Source organism: Schistocerca piceifrons, chromosome 7, assembly GCF_021461385.2.
Source record: "Schistocerca piceifrons isolate TAMUIC-IGC-003096 chromosome 7, iqSchPice1.1, whole genome shotgun sequence".
Lineage (NCBI taxonomy): Eukaryota > Metazoa > Arthropoda > Insecta > Orthoptera > Acrididae > Schistocerca > Schistocerca piceifrons.
Window position 1 is genome coordinate 390,891,553 of NC_060144.1, and position 26,841 is coordinate 390,918,393.

The window sequence follows — 26,841 nt, forward strand, 5'->3', positions numbered from 1 at the left end:
TTCGCTGCCATTTACATTTGTCTGCTATGTACTTTGAAGCTTTGGACCGGTAAGAAATATTATCTCTGTAAAAATTTGTGGAAGGAAAAGAGTGAGTGAAAGAAGTCAGTCTACGGAGGGACTCTGATATGTTTGGACAGGAGGCACGAGTTTGGAGTTAGTAGAAAATTAGCTATGGAATGTGAAAGGGGTTAACAAGATCACACAGAGATTGTACGGAGACAGAAACTGCAGTAAGAATGTGAAGAGCAAATGATGCTTTAATTTACCGTCTAGTAAGGTCATCCGAAGACCAGTATCAGTTGCAAAGCGATTTAGAAAAGATTGATGTATGGTGTGGCAGGTGGCAGTTGACGCTAAATAACGAAAAGTATGAGGTGATCCACATAAGTTCCAAAAGAAATCCGTTGGAATTAGATTACTTGATAAATAGTACAATTCTCAAGGCTGTCAATTCAACTAAGTACCTGGGTGTTAAAATTACGAACAACTTCAGTTGGAAAGACCACATAGAAAATATTGTGGGGAAGGCGAGCCGAAGGTTGCGTTTCATTGGCTGGACACTTAGAAGATGCAACAAGTCCACTAAAGAGACAGCTTGCACTACACTCGTTCGTCCTCTGTTAGAATATTGCTGCGCGGTGTGGGATCCTTACCAGGTGGGATTGACGGAGGACATCGAAAGGATGCAAAAAAAGGGCAGCTCGTTTTGTATTATCATGTAATAGGTGAGAGAGTGTGGCAGATATGATACGCGAGTTGGGATTGAAGTCATTAAAGCAAAGACGTTTTTCGTCGCGGCGAGATCTATTTACGAAATTTTAGTCAGCAACTTTCTCTTCCGAATTCGAAAATATTTTGTTGAGCCCGACCTACATAGGTAGGAATGATCATCAAAATAAAATAAGAGAAATCAGAGATCGAACAGAAAGGTTTAGGTGTTCGTTTTTCCCGCGCGCTGTTCGGGAGTGGAATGGTAGAGAGATAGTATGATTGTGGCTCGATGAACCCTCTGCCAAGCACTTAAATGTGAATTGCAGAGTAATCATGTAGATGTAGATGTAGAAGACTTCCGAACTTTCTAGAACATGATTGCTCCGTTATTACTGCAGTAGCTTTCCACTATTTCTGTAAGAAGATGTATTCCGCAGAAGCGGATTTCGTAAGACCTGAAGAGCTTTCAAGAAAACAAGAACTGCAACGAAGACGATTATGGCCAAAGTCCGATGCAGTAGACATTGGGAACAGTAAGCAGACAATGAACAGAACAATCTAGAACCAGAGAACGCAAATACCCTGTGATTTCGTCAAACTGTATGTTTAGTTACTTCCTAGGTTCATAGGACTTCTGGCTGTGCATTTTACTCGTCTGTTGGACTGTATTACAACTGGAGACTTACTTCTGGTGTTGCTTGTGTGGAACCGAAAACTAGTTAAAAAGTGAGCTTCAAACAGTGTTAGGGCCAAAGATAGCATCATTTTAAAGTGAAATTAATAAAAGTAATATAAAATCGCTTTCATATATCTCACCCAAATATAATCCGGTTCTGTCTCCTACTCTGAAACCATTTTCAAAATTTTATAATTTGTTAGGCCACGAGCCGAAGCACTGGAGGTCTTGCGGGAATTTAACCGTATTTCTGTCAGTTAATTTGCCGATAGATGAAATGGCGACTCCCATCTCCTCATCGGTCTTTTCTGAGTCGTCAGTCTTCTGACAAGTTTGATACGATCCGCCACCAATTCCTCCCCTGTGCTAATCTTTTCATGTCGGGGTAGCACTTGCATCCTACATCCTAAATCAGTATTTGCTGGCTGTATTACAATCTCTGTCTTCCTGTACAGTTTACCCTCTACAGCTCCCTCTAGAACCATGTTAGCTTTTTCCTGATTCCTTAATAGGCGTCCTATCGTCGTGTCCCTTTTTCTTGTCAGTGTTTTATACCTTCCATCACCGACGTTCTACGGAGAACCTCCTCATCCCTTACCTTATCAGTTCTTCTTATTTTCAACATTCTTCTGTAGCATAGCATCTCAAATACTTCGATTCTCTTGTGTTCTGGTTTTCACACTGTCCATGTTTCACTACCATACAATGTTGTGCTCTAAACCTACTTTCTCAGAAATTCCTTAATCAAATTAAGGCCCATGTTTGGTATTAGTAGACTTCTCGTGGCTAGGAATGTCCTTTTTGCTAGTGCTACGCTTTTTTTTACGTCCATCTTGCTCCGTCTGTCATGGGTTCTTTTGCTGGATAAGTAGCAAAATTCCTTCACTTCATCGACTTCACAGTCTCCAGTTTCTTGCTGTTCTCATTTCTGCTAATTATTTTGGTCTGTCTTCTGTTTATTCTCAAACCAGATTAAGTATTCATTCAACATATCCTGTAGCTGTTCTTCTCTTTCACTGAGGATAGCGTTTTCACAAGCGAATCTTATTATTGATATCCTATCACCTTGACTTTTAATTCAACTATTGAATCTTTTTTTATTTTATTTCCGCCACTGCTTCTTCGACGCACAGATTGAGACTACACTCTGTCTTACAGTCTTTTTAATCCGAGCATTTCATTCTTGGTTTTGCAGGCGTGTTGTCTATTACTTGTCTTTCCCCATAGCCTACCACCCACTTTTCTCAAAACTTCTTCCACCATTCATGATGCCTAACGCTTTTTCCAGGTCGACACATCATATGATCGTGTATTTATTTTTTTCAGTCTTGCTTCAGTAAACAACCACAACCTCAGAACTCTCTCTCTGGTGCTTTTATCTTTCCTAAAACCCAATTGATCGTATGAAATAGACCCTCACTTTACTTCTTTTCCATTCTTCTGTATATTATTCCGGTCAGCAACCCGGATGCATGAATTGATTGTGTGATTATTCTCGCTCTTGTCAGCTCTTCCTGTCTTTGGAATTGTGTGGGTGGTATTTCTCAGAAAGTATGATGGTACATCGTCAATCTAATACATTCTACTGTCCAACTTGAGTATTCGTTTTGTTCCCATCCCCCCCCCCCCCTCCCCGCCCCCTCCTCCCAATGATTTTTTTAAATTCCGACGGAATTTGAGCCATCCATTGTGTGTGATCTTAAGTCTTCACTTTTAAATTCTGATTCTAATATGGCATCCCATATCGCTTCCTTATCGACCCTTGATGGTTCTGTCAGTCATCAGTAAGGTCTTCTACCTCATGGGGCCTTTCAATGTATTCTTTCTACCTACGCGCTCTTTCCTTTGCATTTGGCAGTGGAATTTCCATTAGTCTCTTAACTTTACCGCCCTTGTTTTTAATCTCACCGAACGCTGATTTGACCTTTCTATATGCTGAGCCAGTCCATCCATCAATCATTTGTTTTTAGATTTCTTCAGGTTTTTCATGCAGCCATTTCACCTTAACTTCCCTTCACTTCCTATTTATTTCGTCTCTAAGTTACTTGTGTTTCTGTATTCCTGAATGTCCCTGGACATTTTCTTGTAGCTTGTTCTTTCGTCTATCATGTGAAGTATTTCTTCTGTTACCCATGGTTTCCTCGCTGTTAGCTTCCTAGTACTACACCTACGTTTTTATTCCCAGTTTCTGTGATTGGCCTTTTCAGAGTTATCAATTCCTCCTCAACTTCACTGCCTACTGACCCATTCATTATTGCAATATCGATAGCCTCAAAGAACTTCAAGCATATCTCTTCATTCCTTAGCAATTTCATATCCCACTTATTTGCGCACTGATGCTTCTTGACTAGTCTCTTAAACTTAAGCCTGGTCTTCATTATTACTAAATTCTGATCTGCGTCTGTATCTGCTTCTGGGCACGTCTCACAATCCAATATCTAATTTCGGAACCTCTATCTGACCATGATGTAATCTAACTGAAATCTTTCCGTACCTCCCTGCCTTTTCCTATTGTACATCCTCGTTTGGTGATTCTAGATAAGAGTATTCGCTGTTACTAGTTCAAATTTATTACAGAATTAAATTAGTCTTTCTCCTGTCTCACTCCTGCTACCAAGTCCATATTATCCCGTAACACTTTCATCTAATCCTTGCCTTACAACCGCATTCCAGTCCCCATTGACTATTAGATTTTCATCTCCCTTTATGTACTGCACTATTTTTTCAGTATCCTCATATACTTTCACTATCTCTTCATCTTCAGCTTGCGACGTCGGCATGCAAACCTGAACTATCATTGTCGGTGTTGATCTGCTGTTGATTCCGATAACAACAATCCTACCACTGAATTGTTCACAATAACTCACTCTCTGCCACACCTTCCTATTCAACGAATCCTAGTCCCGTTATTCCAGACGAGAAATTATTGTCTTGTTTCTATTTCAATTCACTGATCATTCGACATCTAGATTGAGAATTGACATTTCCCTTTTCAGATTTTCTAGCGTCCTTAAAGACTTCAGGCTTCTGAAATTCCACGTCCAACTCTTGGAGCGTTACACATTCATTTCTTCGATATTTTTCCCATGTTCAGCTCCCCCTTGGCAGTCGCTCCCGAAAAACCAAATGGAGGTTAGACTTGAATCTTTTGCCAATGGAGAGATCATCATGCCAGTTTCATAATAACGTGTGACATGTCCTGTGGATACACATTATTTGTCTTTAATGTAGTTGTGCCATTGCCTTCTGCATGCTCAGAATGTTGATCGTTACTGATCCTTCGACCTTTTTGGGGCCAGTTTCCCACCCCAAGAGACTGGTCTCAGCTCTGTCGGTTGCTCTGCACTCTTTGAAAAGGCTGTTGACAGAACGAGGGCGACTTCTTATGTCAAATGTCTTCGGTCGCCATTGATAATGATTTTTATTCAGAATTTAAGCAAAGGGGACGTTCGAACCCGGGACGGAGGACGTTTTTATTACTTTCCAAAAGCGCTACTTCCAGACCTTGGGTCAGCGAGCGTCATATAGGCCGCGTCGTCACAGTATCAGAGTATATCCATCACTGTTGCCTGATGCAAAGTGAGACATTTAAATATTTCAATTACCAGTACACAGCGTCCATCATTGTTTTGCGAGTGTGGAAGCAGAATTTTCACATACTATTAAGTAAGCGTGAGAAAGCCAGAGGAACAGTGTTAGCAGCCCTTAAGTGAGATAATTAACAGAATTTCATTGAATGCCATTCCATTAACGTTGCAGAAATCTCCTTCTGTTGGAATTTGAATACGTACAGTGTAACAGGAAATGTGTATCATTAGAGTTTGTACATAAACTAACGTAGGTAAGGATGGTAATTATCATCTGAATAGATTAAATATGTACAGTAGGAAAGATGCCAACATAATTTCGTCTAGACAAAGTGGTTAAAGATAGGCTTTAGCGTAATATATTACAGAAACAGCCAAAAAAATAGTTTCCACTTACCAGTAACCTTAATCGTAGGTTTCATTAAAAAGTTCGTTCGTCATTGAGTGTATTAAATGTCATTTTATACAACCATAACCTAACTCTTCTTACGCTTCCCATATTCATGCGCAACCAACATTTTCAATGGCCACTTTTGTGTCATACCGAACGGACGATACACATCAGTAGCGCCCTTCTGTTCACTTGCATTTAGCATAACACTGCATAAAACACAATTTATATACTTCTCCACATAGCTGTTTTTTGTTATTAGTAATCATCATCTCAGTACACCCTCCGACATGTATATGTATGTATATATTTTTATCCATTATCTTGTAAGAGTACATGTGAGTACATACATGTGAGTATGTGAGAGTGTTGCTTTGACGTTATCCGATAGAAGTAAGAGGGAGGCTGGCTACAAAACAGTTTCACAGGTGTCTTCCTATTTATTCTGATTTGAAGCATTCTATGTTAAGTGTAGTCTATAAAAGGGTGTGGCACTTTCAATTAATTTTAGTTAGAAAGTTGAGTTGAGTTGCGGCCACTTTATGTGCTAAGGAGTGCGACATTTGTAGTAATTACTGGCGGTTCATTACATCCATTGAGGTCAGATCAATCAAATCAGCTTAATCAAATTTTGTGAAACAGCCTTAAGTAAACAATAGTGAGAGAACAATCAGGGTAGAATAGTTTTAAACACACCATTAAATGGCAACAATCATGATTTGTAATTCTGCTGCGTAAGCGGTTTAGAAATTCATCTTATACAGCAACTCATCAAATGGGACAACATCCAGAAGAAGTAGTAATACAGGATTAGAATTCATTGCAACTGTTGTAGAACAATGTTAGGTATAGAACTGTTCCAAAACGGTTGTTATAGTATCGAACGAACAAATAGGACGTTCAAATGATATTCACCAAAATGGTCGCGAATACACACGTCACAACATTCTCGCCATAGGTGCAGTCATGGAAGTGTCAGTATGTACCGCAAGTAACGGTGTAGAGGTGTGTAGTAAAGAGACCGTCGGAGTACCTGCTGAAGCTGTGTTCGAGGTGCCGAGTCCGAGAGTCCCACCCAGAGGGCGCCGACCAGGAGAAGTACCGCACTGCGCATATTTCCTTCTCTGTCCGTGCTGTCTGCTTACTCTTGTAGCCAGAAGCTCACGTTACAACTTCTTCTATAACATGTCTGTCATTTATATACGCCTTAGTTATATCACGTAAAGTTCTTCCTATTAGCCTACGTGTTGAGTGCTCAATGTAACTTATCGTATCAGATGTTTACGTGATTGCTGTTCAAACAGAAACGGAAGTCCTCTTGCACCACGTCCAGCAGTTTAATTCTTCGCTAAATGCAGCGATAACAGTCGCATTCAGCTTATCCAAACAAACAAAGCGAGAATAGCAGAAATTAGATTAGCCATGAACTTAACATGAAAACTGGTGGCCATGGAGTGAAGAAACTGAAGACATTTTGCTACCTTGAAAGCAAAACAACGCATTAACGACGAAGCAAGGGGGTCATAGAAAGCAGACTAGCCCATTCAAAGAGAGCATTTGCGGGCAGAAATTGCAAACATCGGCCTTAACGTAAGGAAAAAGTTTCCGAGATTAACGTCTACAACACAGTATAGTATGGAAGTGAATAATGGAATGTGGGAAAAGAAGAAAAGAACTGAAGCGTTTGAGTTACGGCAGTACAGAAGAATGTGGAAGATCTCTCCACAATCCACGAGGAGAGAAACATATCGAGAACATTGACAAGACGGTGGAAAAGGATGATAACTTCCATGGCACTAGACGGACCTGCAGAGGTTAAAAACTGTAGGGAAAGACAGAGTTAGAAAATATCCGACTAAAAATTGAGGACGTAGGGTTCAAATGTTACTTTGAGATGAAGAGATTGGTGCAGGAGAAGAATTCGTGACGGACTGTAATAAACCAGTCAGATGACTAATAAAAAAAGAGAAGAAGTACTGAAAGTGGAGCTTGTAGCGTTACGGCAGCGTGATTCGTGACATTCACTCAAGTCTCACTCGGAAAAGACGTCAAAATGACACGATTAGGCTGTGTAGCCATGAGCGTACATAACGCATCCCTTACGGTAGCAACTTTGATGTGGTAGTAGCTGTGTAAGGAATGCATATAGCAGACACAGTGTGAATTGAATTACTGTCCTGGATAATACGGCGCTATTTTACAGGCAAGAGATAGTGATTTGACCTGTATCTTATTGGTAAGTTACTTTTTTCTCTATTCTTTTACAAAGATTATACAACTATAATATGTTTCGATTCGTGCATATGCCGTATTGTTAGATATCTTGTTAAGAGGTAAGGATTGCTATGCTTTCAAAGTCAGCTAAATATTGTAATGACTCTATCATAGGGTATTAATTTTATCTTTCAATACGAAAATATACGATTTTTTACTCATGACGCAAAATATGACGTTTTAACTACTCAGTTTAAAAGCCAGTCAAACATTATTGTGATCCATTGCTTAGGTATTAACATTCTATTGATGCAAAAGTACTTTTAGCAAATACCGCAAGTTACACCCTTTATATAATTTTTTGGATAAACACTTCTGGACAAGATGCCAAAAAAAAAGGAAAGAGTAAAATATCCCTCATAACGTTCAGATAATTATGGGTGTATTCGGTTGTTTCATTTTAGTGGTTTGTGAAGTACTAGGCTCCGATTGGAAAATAGGGGACAGGAAGGGGAGGTCTCTTAAATCACAACTAAACTTGGTCCACCACCTTGAATATTTTTAGTTTTTCTTAAATTTTCGCCATCTTGCATTATTAAATTTCCTGCCAGCGCAATAACTGCTTTGTAAATTTCCCACCAGTGTCAGCTTCGATTTTTAGACTTCCCACAAATGCCATCTTACACATTTTTAAATATTACACCATCTACCACCTTTGCTGATGTCATTAAAAGAGGGGTGTGGCTTGTGACGTCCTGATGATAACATCATAGAGCATGAGGTGTGTCGTGTGGTTATAAATTGAAACTTTCTGATGCAAACAAATTGCCCTAGGGGCCATTGATATACAACTAGTAGTGTGCCCATGGTCTTTCAGTTCATGACTTCAAGACTGAATCTTGTAATAGCACAATAAAAAAGAAAATTTTAGCAGTTTGTGCAAATGTTTACTTTTCTTCCAATACTAAAAATATAGTTGTGATTTTAAAAGTGTTAACAGCCTTCTTACGTATAAATTGTTGTAAAAATGTTGGTCTTATTTCAGGGAGCAAAATTTTCTCTGCCATTGTGTGAATACTACCATGTCCCATTCACATGTCCTGTGTATACCGAAGTACTTTCGCAGCTTGCACTGCATAACATGCTCCCAGCATTCTGTTATTCTGCTCATTCATCATTTTGGGACACTGTTGAGAGACAGCTTCTTCATTATGTCCCACAGAAAATAATTCAGTACAGTTATATCTATGCCTAATCTCCGTTTCTAATATACCAACCAGAAAATATTTTCTTTATATAACTTCAACGAGTATGTAGTGGCTAAAAGAGACGTTGGTTTTCATTACATAGAGGTCTTCAACAAGAAGATTTTCATCGTCATAGCTAAAATTTGGTGTGAAATGAAACTGGAACTAACAGTTTAAAACTTTGGAACACAAAAATAGAGCTAAAACCACACTTTCATCCACCAACATCCTGCGACGGTTCTCGATTTTTAGTCTGCTAATACTGTTCACGATGCTCCAGCGTGATATAAACCTGTTTCTATTACTCTCCTCAGGTATTTTCCAGAAAAGTGCAGCACCGCTCTTTGTTGTGATCTAGGGGGAAACTGTACATACTTCGCACCAGAAATCTACCGTGATTTGCTGTGTCCGGTTGCTCCACTGAGGTTTAGTTGAGAAACCATGTCTGAAGTATTACGGTTTAAATTTTTGTTTATTACTATGTTAGACACATCCCAGTTACAGGAACACTGCAAACCAAGTCAAAGCTCACTGAACCGACTAAAACAATATAACTGTACCAATGACGATTCATATCCTATGAGAAGTTTCAAGTCCATAGGCCCAGGAACAAGGTGTATTATTCTCATACAGCTCTGAAATTCGCTGACAACAAGAGCATGTCTGACCACGAGACCTACTGCCGAAAGCCACTCCTTCCAAAAATGCCCGCTCCGCCGCCCCCCCCCCCCCCCCCCGCCCAAGATGCACAAGAACACTGCACAGTCCTTCAAATTTATAAGTACTGCCCTGTCCCTTCCAGTGGACTGTCGTTCTTCCAACGCAAAATTACTTATTTACATTTGTACGTTCAATACTACATATTATTTAATCAGTGTTGTGGTCAAAGTAAGCTCATTTGTGCCTTTATCTTTTTGGTACCTCACATTACATGTCTTTTGTGTGAGGATTAAATAGATTTAAATAATAATTACTGTATTCGACGTACAATCTACTTAAAATCTGAATGACGCTACTTCAAATTACTGTATGATTACTGTTATAAAGGCACATTTGCATGCCGAGCGTGAGTTTCCTCGGAAACGCGAGATATTAATTAAATAAATAATCAGTGACAAATAAATAAAGCCTATGGCACACAACTGCAGCGCTGAGTCGCTGATAAAACAAAAGTACATTTTCGTTAGTCGTATGTTTGATTAAAAAAAAAGAGGAAGAGCTCTCGTTGAAGTGGTGCGAGAAGCACGTATTTTAGTTTATTGTCTGGCACACCGCCATATTTCATGATATAGAAAATTACTGCGAGTTGCAACCATACTAGGCACTCGATTCTGAAAAGAATTTATATTTATAAAAGTAAGTAGGATTGTGAACAGTAGGCTTATTCATTGAATATATATGATTTAACTAACTGTGTAATTTTTATGTTTAGTAGACAGTCACCTCTGTACGACGTATTGACATGGCTGGCAAATTATTCTAATATTGAGATTTAGATTATGAGTCCGCACCTACCGCAGCAGTCTTTGGAAACGATTTAATTACGAAGTCCGATTATTTCAGTTTTATTTCACGGTCAACTACGAGTAACATTGCCTTTACGAAAAAGCCATTGTCAAGCGTCTGATACCGAATAATCAAAACCTGACGACTCATAGGAGAGCCAATCAGACAGATAAAAATAATTAATATTTTATAATATTTTATTTTATTTTATTTATTTTATATTGGCGACTGCGTGTCGGACTTGTTATTTTGTCATTTGTTACATTGTTCTCTTTGTTTCATGTGAAAAATCAACCTTCTGGTCCTGGACTTGACTATATGAGAAATAAAAAAAAATCAGAAGATATTTGCCAATTATAAAATTTTGCGGGAAGACGCAAAGAAGCTTCCAGCAAAATAAGGTAAGACGCAGCATCTTTGCATTAGCAGGCTTGACCAGACGTATAATTCAGTGTATTAGCTTTTCAGTAAAATTCTGTAGTGTTTCTTTTCCGCATAACAGTTTCAGTGATAAATTCCATTCTCAGTATTTTTCCTTAAACAATAACGTATGCAACAATACCAATACACGAGTGTACAATATGGCCGACTTCTGTACGATATCATGTAACATGGCCAGCAGCCATTACCAATAATCTCAAATTCAGTTTATATTTTTAAATTAACAGACAGCCATTGTTGCTACGACCGATTCATGCTCAACTGCATTTTATTTTAAAACCAGTGTCAAACATTAATTTCTTGAAATATATAGCACGTGTGGCATGGTAATAACTAGAAAACAATACGCAAAAATGGAACAGCAAAGACGTACTATTCAGACGCAATCCGACTCGGACGAGAGACAAATGTTAGAAAATGACTTTACGACAGCAACCGGTAGTGACGATACATCAAATATTGACGCAAGTGTCAACGGAAATTTTGACAATAGGCCGTCCACCACAAAAATTTCAAAGTCTCAGTCAGAGCCCATGTTAATACATGACGTCACGTCTAATGACGCGGCGGGGGCAGAGACCTTGCAAACAGTAAACATTGCCAACATGTTACAAATGCTAATGAAACAAAACGCAGAAAATATGGCAACCTTAAGGATGCAGAACGCGGAAAACATGGCAACCTTAAAGACACAAAATGAACAGTTAAAGACACAAAATGACGAAATTAAATCTGATCTCATAGCAATCAAGGCATGTAATGACACTTTGTGTAAACGTGTGGAACTTATAGACGCCACACTGACCAAACAGATGACTGAACTCAGTACGAAATTTTCCAAGCTTAATACGAGACAAGACAAGACTACAAATGACGTAGCACTTTTACAGACACAATTAAAAAACCTTAATGTCACGTGTGAAGCTCTTACTGAACAAATTCAAACATATCCTTCAGTACACGACAACCTTGAAAAACGGATTACTGACGTGCAGAATAAATTTGACGATGTTGAACAACACCTGACTGACATCTTACAATCTGATGCCACAGCTCATTTTCAAAATATTAATAAAGAATTTCATGATTGGGTAGAGAACAAAGACAAACATTTTGATAGATGCATACGTGAAAATTTACCAACAATTGTGCACGACTCCGTAGCGGAATACATCACTAATAACAAACAGCTGATTAGTGACGCAGTACAATCCGTCACTGCACCCATGAGACAATTCACCGATCAACCACAGTCTGAATGTAACGAAAATATCAGTCAAAATGTACAGTTCAGAAACCAATATACACTCGAGTATGACGCACACATACCGCACACCACAAACACACAAGAACAAAACACACCACGACTACAACACATACCACGACGTGCAACCACAAACACAAGCTATTATCATGGTAAACCACAGCAACATTATCGTAATTACTCGCCAGCTGAGCATTGCAGTAATTACAGTGGAACAAATCCATATCATAATGCAAAGGAAGAAGAAAGCTTAATAAAACACAGGCAATTTCAGGCTTTTATCCCAGAGAAACGAACCATTCATCCGGTGATTTTTCTTAAATCTTTTAGTAACGCATTTCCACGCACTTGGAGTGACCGGAAAAAGATTTCATATATTGTCGGTTACATCCAAGGCGATGCAGCTGTCTGGGCATACAGTCAAGCTGACGTATGTACCACGTACAGTGAGTTTGAGCGTGCCTTTCTGAACAAATTCTGGTCGCAATCCGTCCAGGAGCGACTCAGAAGACAAATCTTAGAACCTGAAACTTTTAACAGTAAAAATGGTAACTTACGCAGATATTTTGAAAAATACTTGAACATGGGACATTTTTTAGACGAACCAGTCGCAACGCGAGATATACTCCGAGCGTTGAAGGCCAAATTGCCTTTCAACATTAAGGAAAAACTTCTACATATCCCGGATGACGATTCAGATTATTTTTTAACAGCTTTAGATTCGGTTGACATGTTACTTGAAGATCAGCGCTTCGCGCGGCAAAACAGCAGCCACAATGTTTACACTAGTGGTATGCAAAACATGCAGGCTTGCCAACACAATTCTGGCGCGCCCACAGTTGGATACGCGGTACAACAAAAACAGCAAACTCACATGCCGTCTCAGTACGGAAATCAAAATCAACACGCGTATTCCAATACAAACAATAGTTACAACAGTAATAACATTTCATGCGGCAATCCATACAAAAGGCACCGCGGTAATAACAACAACGGTAACAACGGATACAAATGTAACAACAAAAACACAAACAGAAATAGAAATAATAATAACTACGAGCCAAGACAGCATCAAGCCTGGACTCGTAGCGATCAATACTATCATTCAAATACTGCTTTACCACAGCAGCCACCAGGACAAAATTGGAGCATACCTTACGACCGACAGGTAAGTTATAATGCGCAACAGCAACAACAACCGCAAAAGTTTGGAGATCATAATAGGCAATATCCGAATGTGAATATAATAGAAATGACACCTGATGCACAACCTCAATCTGTGTCAGTACCTAGTACAAATGATAATCCAACAAACTAGAAACAGTCACTACTTTGCCCCAGGTCGTGGCTGAAGAATCCTTGGGGGGCGGCTTCAATGTTAATCAGTTATTTGACACCACACTTGAACAACAGAATAATGATATGCCGAGTAATTCTAAACAAAAACTACCTGTTTTATTTATAAGATACAACCACAATAACAATATATCAGATGAACTTTTACAAGACAGTACACAATGTCGTTTAAACACAAATGAAATTGTTTTAGCATCCACTACTGGTGTAGTAGGTGGGATTCCAACTACTATTATCCTAGATACAGGTGCAGCTGTGAGCGTTTTATCTTTTAATTTTTATAAAAAGATGTGTGAATTGGAACCTGTGCCTGAGTTTCCTGCCCAAAACTGTAAAATAACTACTGCACTAGGTAATAAGTCATGTAGGGTTACGAAGCAAGTTTTTGTAAACGTTAAAATAGGTAATGGAACCGTACAATGGCCATTCCTGGTTGTACAAAACCTTGTGACAAATTGCATATTAGGAATAGATATTATGAGCGAGAAGGACTGCATTATAGACTTCTCCAAAGGTAAATGTATTTTAAATGATAAAGGCAGTGTAATTATTATTGATTTGGACAGGAGAACTCTAAAGCATGACAAACACTGTACAGGGTACAAGGTACAGTTAGTACTTGACAAAGACATTCAAGACATGCAAACACACTCATCTGACAGAGAGCTAATGGACTTGAAAACATTGCTTGATCATAAGATAAGTGAAGCTACAGCTCTCAGTGTACATGAACGTATAAAACTACAGGAAGTGTTATCCAAATATTTACAAGTTTTTACCAAACGATTAGGTGTTATCAACACGTATGTGTACAAGATTGAAGTTAAGCCTCACAAGATCTTCTACCATAAGACATATAACGTACCGTTATCTCAACGACCTGCTGTGTGGCAAGAATTAAAACAAATGTTAGACTGGAAGGTCATTGAACCATCCACCTCACCTTATTGTAGTCCTCTACTTGTTGTCAAAAAATCAAATGGAGGCATTAGGTTAGTGTTAGACGCACGAGCTATTAATGAAATAATTTTACCGGTTCACACAAAACCTGAAAATTTAGAAGAGCAATTACAGAAATTTCTAGATGCAAAATATTTTTCCACAATAGATCTCGCTAATTCGTTTTGGCAGGTGGGTATCACTCCTGATTCTCGGAAATATACTGCATTTATGTTCGGGGGGCGAACCTATCAGTTTTGTGTTCTACCCTTCGGACTGAATGTCAGCTCTGGGGTATTCATTACAGCCCTGGATACCGTGCTTGGCGACGATTTAGTTGAGACAGTCACACACTATGTAGATGATATACTGATAGCTACACAATCCTGGAATGAACACGTTGACACACTTCAAAGAATTTTAGAAAAATTTGCACAAGCTGGAGTCACAGCCAACCTAAGAAAATCAAAATTTGGTTGCAGTGAGATAAAGTATTTAGGACATATCATTAATTCACAGGGCATACGTCCGGATCCCAGTAAATTAGATGCTATCAGAAACTTTCCTAGCCCTCGAACTAAAAAGCAGTTAAAATCATTCCTTGGGCTATGTTCATTTTTCAGACGTTTTTTGCCACAACCACTTTTGAACAGTAAACATCTGCTAAATCTACTCAGAAGGAATCAAGTTTGGATCTGGTCGGAACAGTGCCAGAATGACTTTAATACAATTAAACATGCTTTAGTGAATGCTAACATTTTGAGCCATCCAGATTTCAATTTAGATTTTTGTATGACTTGTGACGCTTCACGTACTGGCTTGGGCTGTTGCTTATTTCAAGTTGTAAAGAATAAAGAGGAGGAACAGATAAGAATTATTGGGTTTGCGAGTCGCACTCTAACTGAATGTGAGCGTACATACTCCACTACTGAGTTAGAAACACTTTCCATAGTATGGGCATTCAAGAAATTCAATTATTATTATTTATTTGGAAAACATACGGTAATTTACACCGATCACCAGGCCCTGACATTTTTGTTAACTTGTAAACTTGTACATCCTAGACTATCACGATGGGCAGTTACACTTCAGAACTACTCTTTTGAAATTGAGTACATAAGAGGTAAGGACAACACCATTGCAGACACTTTGTCTAGACTTCCACAAGGTATGAATGATACCAACAGTGACTTAGAAAATATAAATGACTACAGGATTCTCTTAATGCAAGACAAGCAGTATCACCAATATTATATTGATATGTGCAGAAACATGGCTGAATTACAAAAATCTGATCCTCACTGGTATAAGATAATAACATTACTGGTAGAAAAACACAACCATCCTTTGACTAAGTATTACAAGTTACACAATGATGTGTTATTTTACCGCCGACATCCAAATGCTACTAACTGGTGTGTATGCATTCCCAAAGAGTCTGAACGTAATCTAATTTGGCACACACACTTAGTTTGGGGTCATTATGGGACGAAAAAGTGTTTGGCAAAGCTCAGTACATACTGTTATTTTAGCAATATGAGAAGAAAAATTTACAGGGAACTAAAAACATGTGTCATATGTCAAAAATCAAAACCTCAGAATTTATCCACAAAAACAGATTTACATTCTATTTTACCTGGTAGACCCCTGGAAATTCTGTGTACTGACATTAGTGGACCGCATCCAGCAAGCTCTGGAGGCGTCAAATATATCTTAGCTTTTTACGATATATTTTCTAAACACGTAAAACTTTATGCTTTAAAATCCGCCACTGCAAATGCTATAATACGAAGATTCTCAAGTGATTACCTGACGCACGTGGGAAAACCTAAAGCAATTCTGTCAGATAATGCAGCATACTACTCTGGGTACAAATGGAGAAATTTCTTGAAGGACAATAACATTAAAAGTATATTTATTTCGAGGTTTAGTCCACAATGTAACGCGACCGAGAGACTTTTCCGAGAATTAAACCGTTTCATGAGGACCTATATTTCATCAAAACATACTAATTGGGTGTCCTACCTAAGTCTTTTCGAAGACGTACACAATAACTTAAATATTTACGATACAAATTACACACCTAACGAGATCATGTTCAATTGCAAACAGAACGATCAGTGGATAGAACCATTACCTAAGTTGTCAGACAAGGAAATCACACCTGAACAGAAAATAAAAGAAGTATTGACTACGCTGACACATCACGCACAGATACGAAACAAACATCACAGAAACATAATAAAAAGAAAACAAAAATTCGAGGTAGGAATGCTTGTACTACTTCGTACTCATCATAAATCTGTTGCACTCAAACGACGCAACGCTAAGTGGCGTCTGCTATATGAAGGACCTTATATAATTGTTAACATACCGCACCCTGGTGCGTATCTGTTACAACATCGTAGAACTAACAAAATTATTGGGCTATACGCACACCGAGATCTTAGAGCATTTCATGCTGAATAATGTAAAAGTCATACCCATCAAAATATTGCTAAGCAACTCGAAAAACTCTGTTGCTACAACACAGATAATAAGTAGTATAGAAATTTTCATTTCAGCGTTCCAGAGTCGCAGTTGAAGACAGAAGAACTTTTCTTTCAACGCCGCGGTTCCACCGAGAAGACTGAATATTAAAGTAAAATTTATGATTACGTAGCAGTGAATGATATATAAATTTTTCACGGAACATTTGTGACTGTAGGTACCACTGACTTGCTATGACACCTGACGAACCGACAGACGTCATCTGTGAAGCGATCTTTTACTTCGAGAAATAGATTAGACGCACATCTCTCAGCAAGAAAAGCATCTACCAGTAGTCAAGGCCACACAGACACTCTACACACACGCACAAAACGCGAGGAATCGAACATTTTCTCTCTCTTACTATTTTGAATATTTATTGAGTAGCGAAAACGCCTGGTCTTGTCTACTGATGTAATGAATGTTGTGTCTAACCTATCTTAATTTCAGATGACATCACAAAAAACATCGATAATATCCCAGCAAAACCGCTAAAGAGGATGTAAATATCTGCAATTCATGTAATCAAATATGACACAATGTAATAACCTATAGCTATGTAATGATGATGTAAACATGTTTATGTGCAACTGTATTATGTTTATGCTAAGAAAATATGTGACGTGTGTATGTATTATTACTTATGTTTTTTTTAAACTGATGTATAATGTAACTGTTACTGTGTGAAAATTTGAACGATAACGAGTGCCAAAATGTGAAAAACTTTTAAAAAAAAAATGCGTAGTGAACCACTGTTCACGGACATTAACGTACATTACTAAGTCTGTAACTACGCAGAGACCTATGTGAAAGAAACTGTTAATGACATTCATGATGCATCGTACCTTTGTTAACGCGATGAACGATTTCTTCGATGAGTAACCACGAACATTTAGGTGAGCTATATTTAAAAAAAAAAAAAACTGAATATGTGAAGTGCATAATTCGTGCATCGTCTAGCGACATTACTACAGTACCCAACTTCAAGATGTTAACTGGATTAAATGGACACAAAGTGCCTGTCCAGAAAACAACACGACGGGTGGAAGAATTTTGGTTGGAACTTCAGGGAATGAAATGTTCTCGAAATGTGACGGACACGCTTACCTGGACTGTCCAAGGATCGACGCCAGCTATGTGCCGTCCGAGGTTCTGCAACCAAGCTTCCACGGAATATCGAAAACGAACTGCATATGGACTAATTACTCGACGGGTCACGTCTGATCTGTAATAAACAATGCTTTTTGTCACAACGAACTGCATCACAACGACTATAATGGAAATAGGAAATGGACATGCTTATGTATCAATCACGTTGTTATACAACGATGTTACTGTGATCAAAAAAACTTTACCACGACGATACTAACCTGTAAAAAAATTATTGTGCAGCAGGTGAATATGAACTGTGATAACGACACCATGTGTATAGGTCAACGCACCTGAAAAATACGGACATTTTTCTTTGAAGCATTTCATTGCAATGCTATGTAACTAAGAACATTCAACAATCTAAAGTTGTATTGTATTATAACAAATATTGTAATTTTAAAACTAAGTTACCTGTCATAGAATGTAGTCTTCATATGTAATCTTGGTGGAATATTTTCTTTGTGCAACGACTAAGAAATGCGCGCGCACACGAACAATATGAACTGCAATACTGTGCCGCGTGATCTAAATTTACGAAATAACGGCAGTGCCGTAGTTACACAGACGCTTCTGCGCATGCGCGCACTCTGTTTTGCCAACATAAGAACTTTTTCGGCGCACGCGCGTCATTCAAATTTTGTGTATAATATACAGTATAATGTAAGTCATGTAAATAGTTGTAGATAACTTAGATTTTCTTGTGCCTTTAGGTGAATTGCTCGCCTGCAGGTGTGTCCTTTCACCTCGCAATTCAGGGGGCAATATAAAGGCACATTTGCATGCCGAGCGTGAGTTTCCTCGGAAACGCGAGATATTAATTAAATAAATAATCAGTGACAAATAAATAAAGCCTATGGCACACAACTGCAGCGCTGAGTCGCTGATAAAACAAAAGTACATTTTCGTTAGTCGTATGTTTGATTAAAAAAAAAGAGGAAGAGCTCTCGTTGAAGTGGTGCGAGAAGCACGTATTTTAGTTTATTGTCTGGCACACCGCCATATTTCATGATATAGAAAATTACTGCGAGTTGCAACCATACTAGGCACTCGATTCTGAAAAGAATTTATATTTATAAAAGTAAGTAGGATTGTGAACAGTAGGCTTATTCATTGAATATATATGATTTAACTAACTGTGTAATTTTTATGTTTAGTAGACAGTCACCTCTGTACGACGTATTGACATGGCTGGCAAATTATTCTAATATTGAGATTTAGATTATGAGTCCGCACCTACCGCAGCAGTCTTTGGAAACGATTTAATTACGAAGTCCGATTATTTCAGTTTTATTTCACGGTCAACTACGAGTAACATTGCCTTTACGAAAAAGCCATTGTCAAGCGTCTGATACCGAATAATCAAAACCTGACGACTCATAGGAGAGCCAATCAGACAGATAAAAATAATTAATATTTTATAATATTTTATTTTATTTTATTTATTTTATACTGTCTATCTGTTCAGTGGTTTATTATTCATTGTACATGACGTAGCGTGGTCATCATTTGTTGCGAGACCGCTACGGTCGCAGGTTTGAATCCTGCCTGGGGCATGGATGTGTGTGATGTCCTCAGGTTAGTTAGGTTTAACTAGTTCTAAGTTCTAGGGGACTAGTGACCTCAGAAGTTGAGTCCCATAGTGTTCAGAGCCATTTGAACCATCATCATTTGTTACTGACCTCGCTGCTTCGGCACAAGAAATTATTTTAGCTACGTAAATGGTACTTTTGCTGATTGTGGCTGAATCTAATTACTAATCGTTCCAGTAGTCCACTCCACTTATAATGCACTGCAGAATTTTTTTCAGTAGTGTAGCTTTGTGTGTGGCGTGATCTCCCGATTCTGACACAAATTGTCATATAACCTGACGCTACTGACGTAAACTTTTACTGAGATGACAAAAGTAATAGGTTAGCGATATCGTACATTTAGAGAGGGCGATAGGCTCGGGTACCCAGAGTATAAAAGACTAGTGCATTTGCAGAGATGCCATTAGTACGTACTCAGATAATTCATGTAGAAGGGTTTCCGACATGATTAGGGTGACACGACATTAATTAACAGACTTTGAACTGGATGCGTGGGACATTCCATTTCGGAAATCGTAAGGAAATTCATGATTATGCGATCCACAGTGTCAATGAGTGTGGTGAGGGTACCAAATTTATGACATTACGTCTCACCACGGACAACGCAGTGGCTGATGGCCTTAACTTAACAACAGAGAGCAGTGAGGTTTCCGATGTGTTGTCAGCGCAACAGACAAGCAACACTGTGTGGAATAGCCACAGAAATTATTGTGGGATTTACGACGAACGTACCCCTTTGGACAGTGCGGCGAAATCTGGCGTTAGTAGGCTATGGCTGCAGACGACCGACTCGAGTGCCTTTACTAACAGCACAATGTGGACTGCAGCACCTCCCCTGGACTTGTGACCATATCGGTTGGATTCTAGACGCTGTGATCTGATCAGACAAGTACCGATCTCAGTTGAGTAAGAGCTGATGGTAGGATTTGGATGTGGCACAAAAATGGTTCAAATGGCTCTGAGCACTATGGGAGTTAACATCTGAGGTCATCAGTCCCCTAGAGCTTAGAACTAATTAAACCTAACAAACCTAAGGACATAACATACATCCACGCCCGATTCAGGATTCAAACCTGCGATGGTAGCGGTCGCGCGGTTCTAGACTGAAGCGCCTAGGACCGCATGGCCACTGCCGCCGGCGATGTGGCATAGGCCCTACGAAGCCATGGATCCAAGTTGTCAACAAGACACTGCGCAAGATGGTGGTAGCTGCATAACGGTGTGGGCTGTGTTCACAGGCAATGCAATGTGTTCTCTGGTCCAACTGAACCGATCGTTAACTATAAATGGTTACATTCGGCCACCTGGAGACTGTTTGCAACCATTCATGGACTTAATCTTACCGAACAACTATGGAATTTTTATCATTGACAGTACGCTATGTCACGCTGCCACAGTTGTTCGTGATTGGTTTGAAGAACATTATGGATAATTGGAGTGAAAGTATGGCCACCGAGATCGCCCATCATCGATCCCGTCGACCATTAATGGGACAGCTCGTGCACACAATCCTTCACCGAAACACTTTCACAATTATGGATGGCTATGAAGGCAGCATGGCTCAATATTTCTGCAGGGAACTTCCAACGGCTTGTTGAGTCCATACCACGACGAGCTGTGTACTACGCCGGACAAGAGGTTGACCGTCACAATACTGGGAGGTATCCCACGGTTATTGTCACCTTCGTATACATGTATGTTGCACATTTCACGCCCAATCGGCTTAATTGATTCACTTGTTACTTTTCAATTAAAAGTGGTGATGCAAATATTTGTACAGCTGGTACAAGACTGTGATGGCTACGCTTTGTGATCAACATCATTGGTTATCATCTGCCTTACCGATGGTGGTCATACGATGTTTCAGGATATGCGATGAATACAAAATTGCTCGTAGCGTGTGTAGTTTTTAGAATACAGAAGAGAGCTTAGCTTCGCTGCACTTGTCGCATTGGTATGGTAAAATATATGCTATTGTTTTATTTGTACTGGTATATCCTGTGGTCGAAATTCGACGAAGTGTGGTTACGAAATAACGAAACTAATTTTTTAAAAATATTTGTGATGGGATATATTTGTATGCAGGTTCTCAGTCCTTACCAGTACACTATGTAGGTTTTTAGGTCTTGTGTATTGCGTACTGTGTTTTAAATCAGGGACCTAGGAACGCCAGAGAGGCTTCGTCCCGTCATAGTCCTCAGTGGTTCACAACCCCCCGGCAGTCTACCCACCCCACCGCCGCCCCTCACCGAATGCAGGGTTATTGTGGAGTTCGGTCCCTAGTGGACTCCCCAGGAACGCCTCATACTAGACAAGTGTAACCCCTGAAGTTTGCATGGTAGAGTATTTATGGTGTATGCATATGTGGAACAGTGCTTGCACAGCTATCACCGACATAGTATAACTGAGACGTAATAAGGGGAACCAGCCCGAATTCGCCGAGGAAGATGGAAAACTGTCTTAAAAATCATACACAGACTGCCCGGCACACCGGACCTCGACACTAATCCGCTTGTCGCATTCGTGCCGGGGACCAGCATGCCTTCCCACTTGGGAAGCAGCGCGTTAGACCGCGCGGCTAGCCAGACAGGTGTTTTTATGTCTTACTTGTGTGCTATGAGGAAAGGAGTGAGAAAGTATTGAGAAGTAGCACAAGAGACTGAAAGCCAAAAACGAGGGAAATAATTGCTTTATTCTACAATTTAATGGTATAGAACCCCAGCATAAACAAATTTTTAGTAAATATTGCTTCATCATTCGCTAATTGTCAGTATTCGCTGTGTTCACAAATATAAAATTTCAACCCATCAAATGAAAAACTCTATCTTTCGTAACATATAACTGACCATGCATAAGGACAGGTTGTCTTAATAAAATTCCAACTTTTCGAATGTTTGTCCTTATGACTTATTAACAATAATAAAAAAAATGTAGAAACAGTTGGAAATTGTTTTCTCTGAAACTGAAAAGGTGAAAGCTAACCTGCATAAGTCATATGCAGGTGTGAAATCAAAATTCGTTTGTTCGGTACAGCTGCAGTAAAAACAGAGCAGTCAGTGGCATTATGGTATAAAAATTTGAATGCATTCTGGTTCCATTAATTAATCCTCATTTTGTATTTATACGTATTTCTAATAAGAGCAATGCATTTAATTTTTAACCGTAATTGCTGTGGTGCTTATTATTACAACTTGTTTTATCATAGCTGTAATAAATTTTGTCTTCAACTATCATAGGAATGAGTATATCGTTATTTATTGTGACACAATCTCTCCTTACCTGACAGGTTAGCCGAGAGCACTAATGCGCTGCTTTCTGGACTCGGATAGGCGCACTGGCCCTGGATCGAATCCGCCCAGCGGATTACCGACGTTGGCCAGTGTGCTGGCCAGTCTGGATATGGTTTTTAGGTGGTTTTCCACATCCTACTAGGTGAATACTGGACTGGTCGCCAGGTGTGGAATCAAAATTCGTTTGTTCTGTACAGCTGCAGTAAAAACAGAGCAGTCAGTGGCATTATGGTAAAATAATTTGAATGCATTCTGGTTCCATTAATTAATCCTCATTTTGTATTTATATTTCTAATAAGAGCAATGCATTTAATTTTTAACTGTAATTGCTTTGGTGCTTATTATTACAACTTGTTTTATCATAGCTGTAATAAGTTTTGGCTTCACCTATCTTAGGAATGAGTATATCGTTATTTCTTGTGACACAATCTCTCCTTACCTGACAGGTTAGGCGAGAGCACTAATGCGCTGCTTTCTGGCCTCGGATAGGCGCACCGGCCCTGGATCGAATCCGCCCAGCGGATTACCGACGTTGGCCAGTGTGCCGCCCAGTCTGGATATGTCTTTAAGACGGTTTTCCACATCTTTCTAGGTGAAAACTGGGCTGGTCCCCTCGTTCCGCTTCAGTACACGATTCGCAGACATTCGAACACGTTCATGCTATTCCATGGATTACACTAGATACAGACAGCTGGGGTACACAAGATACTACTCGGGGGTATGGGGCGACGGCAGGAAGGGCATCCAGCCACTCCTTAAAATTAGCCATGCCAAATCCGTTCCTAAAAATTCCGACCCTGTGTAACCGCGGGACAAGGCACTAGCAAAAGAAAGAAAGAAAGCAAGAAGGAGTCTCTCCTTCTTCTATCTTTTTTCAACGTCTATTCAAACATAGTGCAAAGGCATATCAGTATAACGGTCAGCAACCGTCGATGGATCGGTTTCATCTAATGCAGACAATGATAATCATTTGATTTTTTCGCCTTTTCAGCTGCATTCCACTCTCGGCTTACTCTTAAGTAAACATGTTGTCTGTGTAAATAACGATTATCATGCCTAGTGATAGAGTGACTGAAAATGCATTGGAAATTCACAAATACACAACACTGCTTCAGTTGATCTGACATTACGGCCAATCACGGAGTTGCTCACTTCATCAGTCTTTCACTGCGTACTTCTACTAGGCCACTTCTACTAGCTACACTATCGTATCCTTTGCATATGTATTTATAAATGTATTTAACGCTTTCAAACTTAGTGCAAACTTCAACATTCACATGGCAGTCAAATTTGGAAAGTAAATCTGGATTATATTGTACAACATGACGATAGTCAAGTGATTGTCCTCAAATATTAACGCTGTCTGTACAATGGAGATCCATTAACTGATTGTCATGTGGATTTTTTGTTGCACTTGCCATCTCTCATACACACAGAATTTTAATTAAGTGCACCACATGGTCCATCCATGATACGTTTCGAAACACATTCGTGTAGTTTACAATGTGTTCAAATCTCTGGAATTTCTGCACATAGGACTTTATCAATATCACAAATGTCTACTATTTCATGGATTTAACATAAAGTAATTGATATAAGGGCATGTGGCAATCCTTGTTTTTGAAACTAGGTGGTGTAAATAATTGCCTGAATTTGAGCAAAAATATCTTTTGCTAATACTTAATCAATTGATTCCATTAATTTAGTCTTGAATACCTGCATAATACTTTCTGGACAGAAACTCAGATTCATGTCAATCAATGTTCTTAATACTCTCTGGCCAATTTGCATGGCAAGTCATAGTAACATATAATGAAGGTTTCCAAAAATGTTGAACAATGGACATTAAATCTAACTAAATTTGTTACATATTTCTTGGAGAACCATTAAGTGGAGAAAGCAAATATCTCTTCTTCCAATATTTGCAGTCTGATTCAGGTTAAGTTGTAAATTATTATATAAGGTATTATAAATTTCTACCCTTACAACAGACTGATTCTGTCAAATGAAGTGGAGTCTCATACCTTCAATATGTACCTAAATATCAACTATCCACTTTGTGGATGTTGTAAATGGCTGAATTCATTTCTAACTGAAATGCAGTAGTATGCATATTGGAATATAGTAACGGTATCTCTAGGCTGTTGGTGTATTATGGAACAAATTAGCGTTCCAGCCAGATTCTCTGTTAAAAAATAACAACTGATATGCTAATGGATCCAGTGAGCAGTCTGAAACTGGAAAGTTTTTGGCAGCACCACTGTTTTTTTAAAAAATACACCACATTTTTTTGAGCAATCAGTCACCATCACTCGTGGTAAGAATAGCGCCATCGGTTTTAATTACACCATTGTAATGCATGTAACCTAAATTTTATTAATTGTAATAATCATACTAATTTCTCTATTTTAATTTTCCACTCTTGCACCATAATCTTTCATCACAGTAAAAGAATACACAAAAGGATTAGCGAGCTCTAATTCAATAGTAATACTGTGCATTACTTAGTTATTAGTATAACATGGGTGTTTTCATTATTAATTCAGTCCATAGTGAAAAGCAGTGTCGATGTCATAAAAATATAATTGCACATAGCATGGTGAATCACCACACATATTAGCCATTGCACCTGACTTGTATTAAAAAATTTCATGTATATTAAAGTGATACACTCCACATACGTATGTGTCTGAGATTTTGGCCTCAGAACTGCCCATAGCAAATGCAGCGTTCCAGTTGTGAATATCATTGAAGTAATTGTTTAATTTCTTTTGAAAGCTAGAATCATCTGAAGTGCGTCTTTGTTAAGGTGCACTCACAAATAAATTTTGTGTTAATGCTAGCAATTGTTTTCCTTATGACAACATAAGTGAATGCCATTGCATCATGTACAGTAACCTCTGATGAGAAATGTTTTACGTTACAAAATCTGCACTGTAAATTCATTAAACCGCAATTGTAACCGTCCAAATTTTATGGAATTACCTTCAGTGCACATTTATAGGTTTCATTCAATAAAAAAGGTGCATCATCATTATGAGTGTTCACATACCTATTACTCTGTCTATGCAAAGATTGTGTCTGTCTACCTCTGCGCCTTTCACTCCGTCAGAAGTCACAGTTTTTCTAAATGAAGAAACAAAGAATTAGGAACTTAGTTCAAATTTTCTCTTTATGGCGACAAATGACCATAAAGGTACAGGAAGGTAAGAGAAGTAACGACGTCAATAGACAAGGTTATTCACAGACTGTTGTTATGATATTTTGATTTCCATTGTTAATATCGTCAACCTAACTTTGGTGGCATTGTAGCTGCCCCGTGTACATGAGCTACAGCAAAAGAATCATGTAAACATAAATGTGACAAGAATGTGATTTCACGAACCACTACTACTTCCAGACGTCATTTCTACCATAGTACTTGACAGATTGACAGGACTGAAGTGTGTAGCACTTCAATTTTCGGTGTTCACATATTGCAGAATGTAATGCGAGATAGAGAAGGCATCATTAGAGTTATGAATATGAAAGAATCTACTTCCTTTACCACTCTTAATGCCCAAGTACATACGATTTTTTCGTTGTGCACATCGTTGGTAGAGTACCTTTCGAATTACCTACGTTTCATTAACCTCCTTGTATAACTAATGTTAAAAATTGATACTTTAGTTTTCGTGTTAACGTGTTAACATTACGATACCACTGTTCAAATTTTGATGCATACTGAAGTAATTTTAGAGCTCTTGGGCAGCGCTTGGTGCTGCGACAATGAGTCACTGTCGCGTCCGTCTCTGTAACATCTTAATCTCTTCATCAACGATCTGTAAGTGTCTCTCCACTCCAGCGGCTGTTGCGATAGGGCGGATATACCTCATTCAAGTCACCTGGCATTGCATTATTTGTGACAGCTTTTATTCATCCTGTTTATGAAGGAAATAAATTTCCT

The 26,841-nt window shown here is 38.8% G+C and overlaps 1 protein-coding gene across 1 annotated transcript in view; it reads right to left on the reverse strand.

The window, feature by feature from the left end:
- Positions 1-6,482, reverse strand: part of LOC124805731 (venom carboxylesterase-6-like) — an 84,649-nt gene extending 78,167 nt beyond the window's left edge. The window contains exon 1 of the mRNA XM_047266302.1: positions 6,402-6,482. Coding sequence (XP_047122258.1) covers positions 6,402-6,482 — 81 coding nt within the window. The remainder of the gene's footprint in view (positions 1-6,401) is intronic.
- Between the last annotated feature and the right edge of the window lie 20,359 nt (positions 6,483-26,841).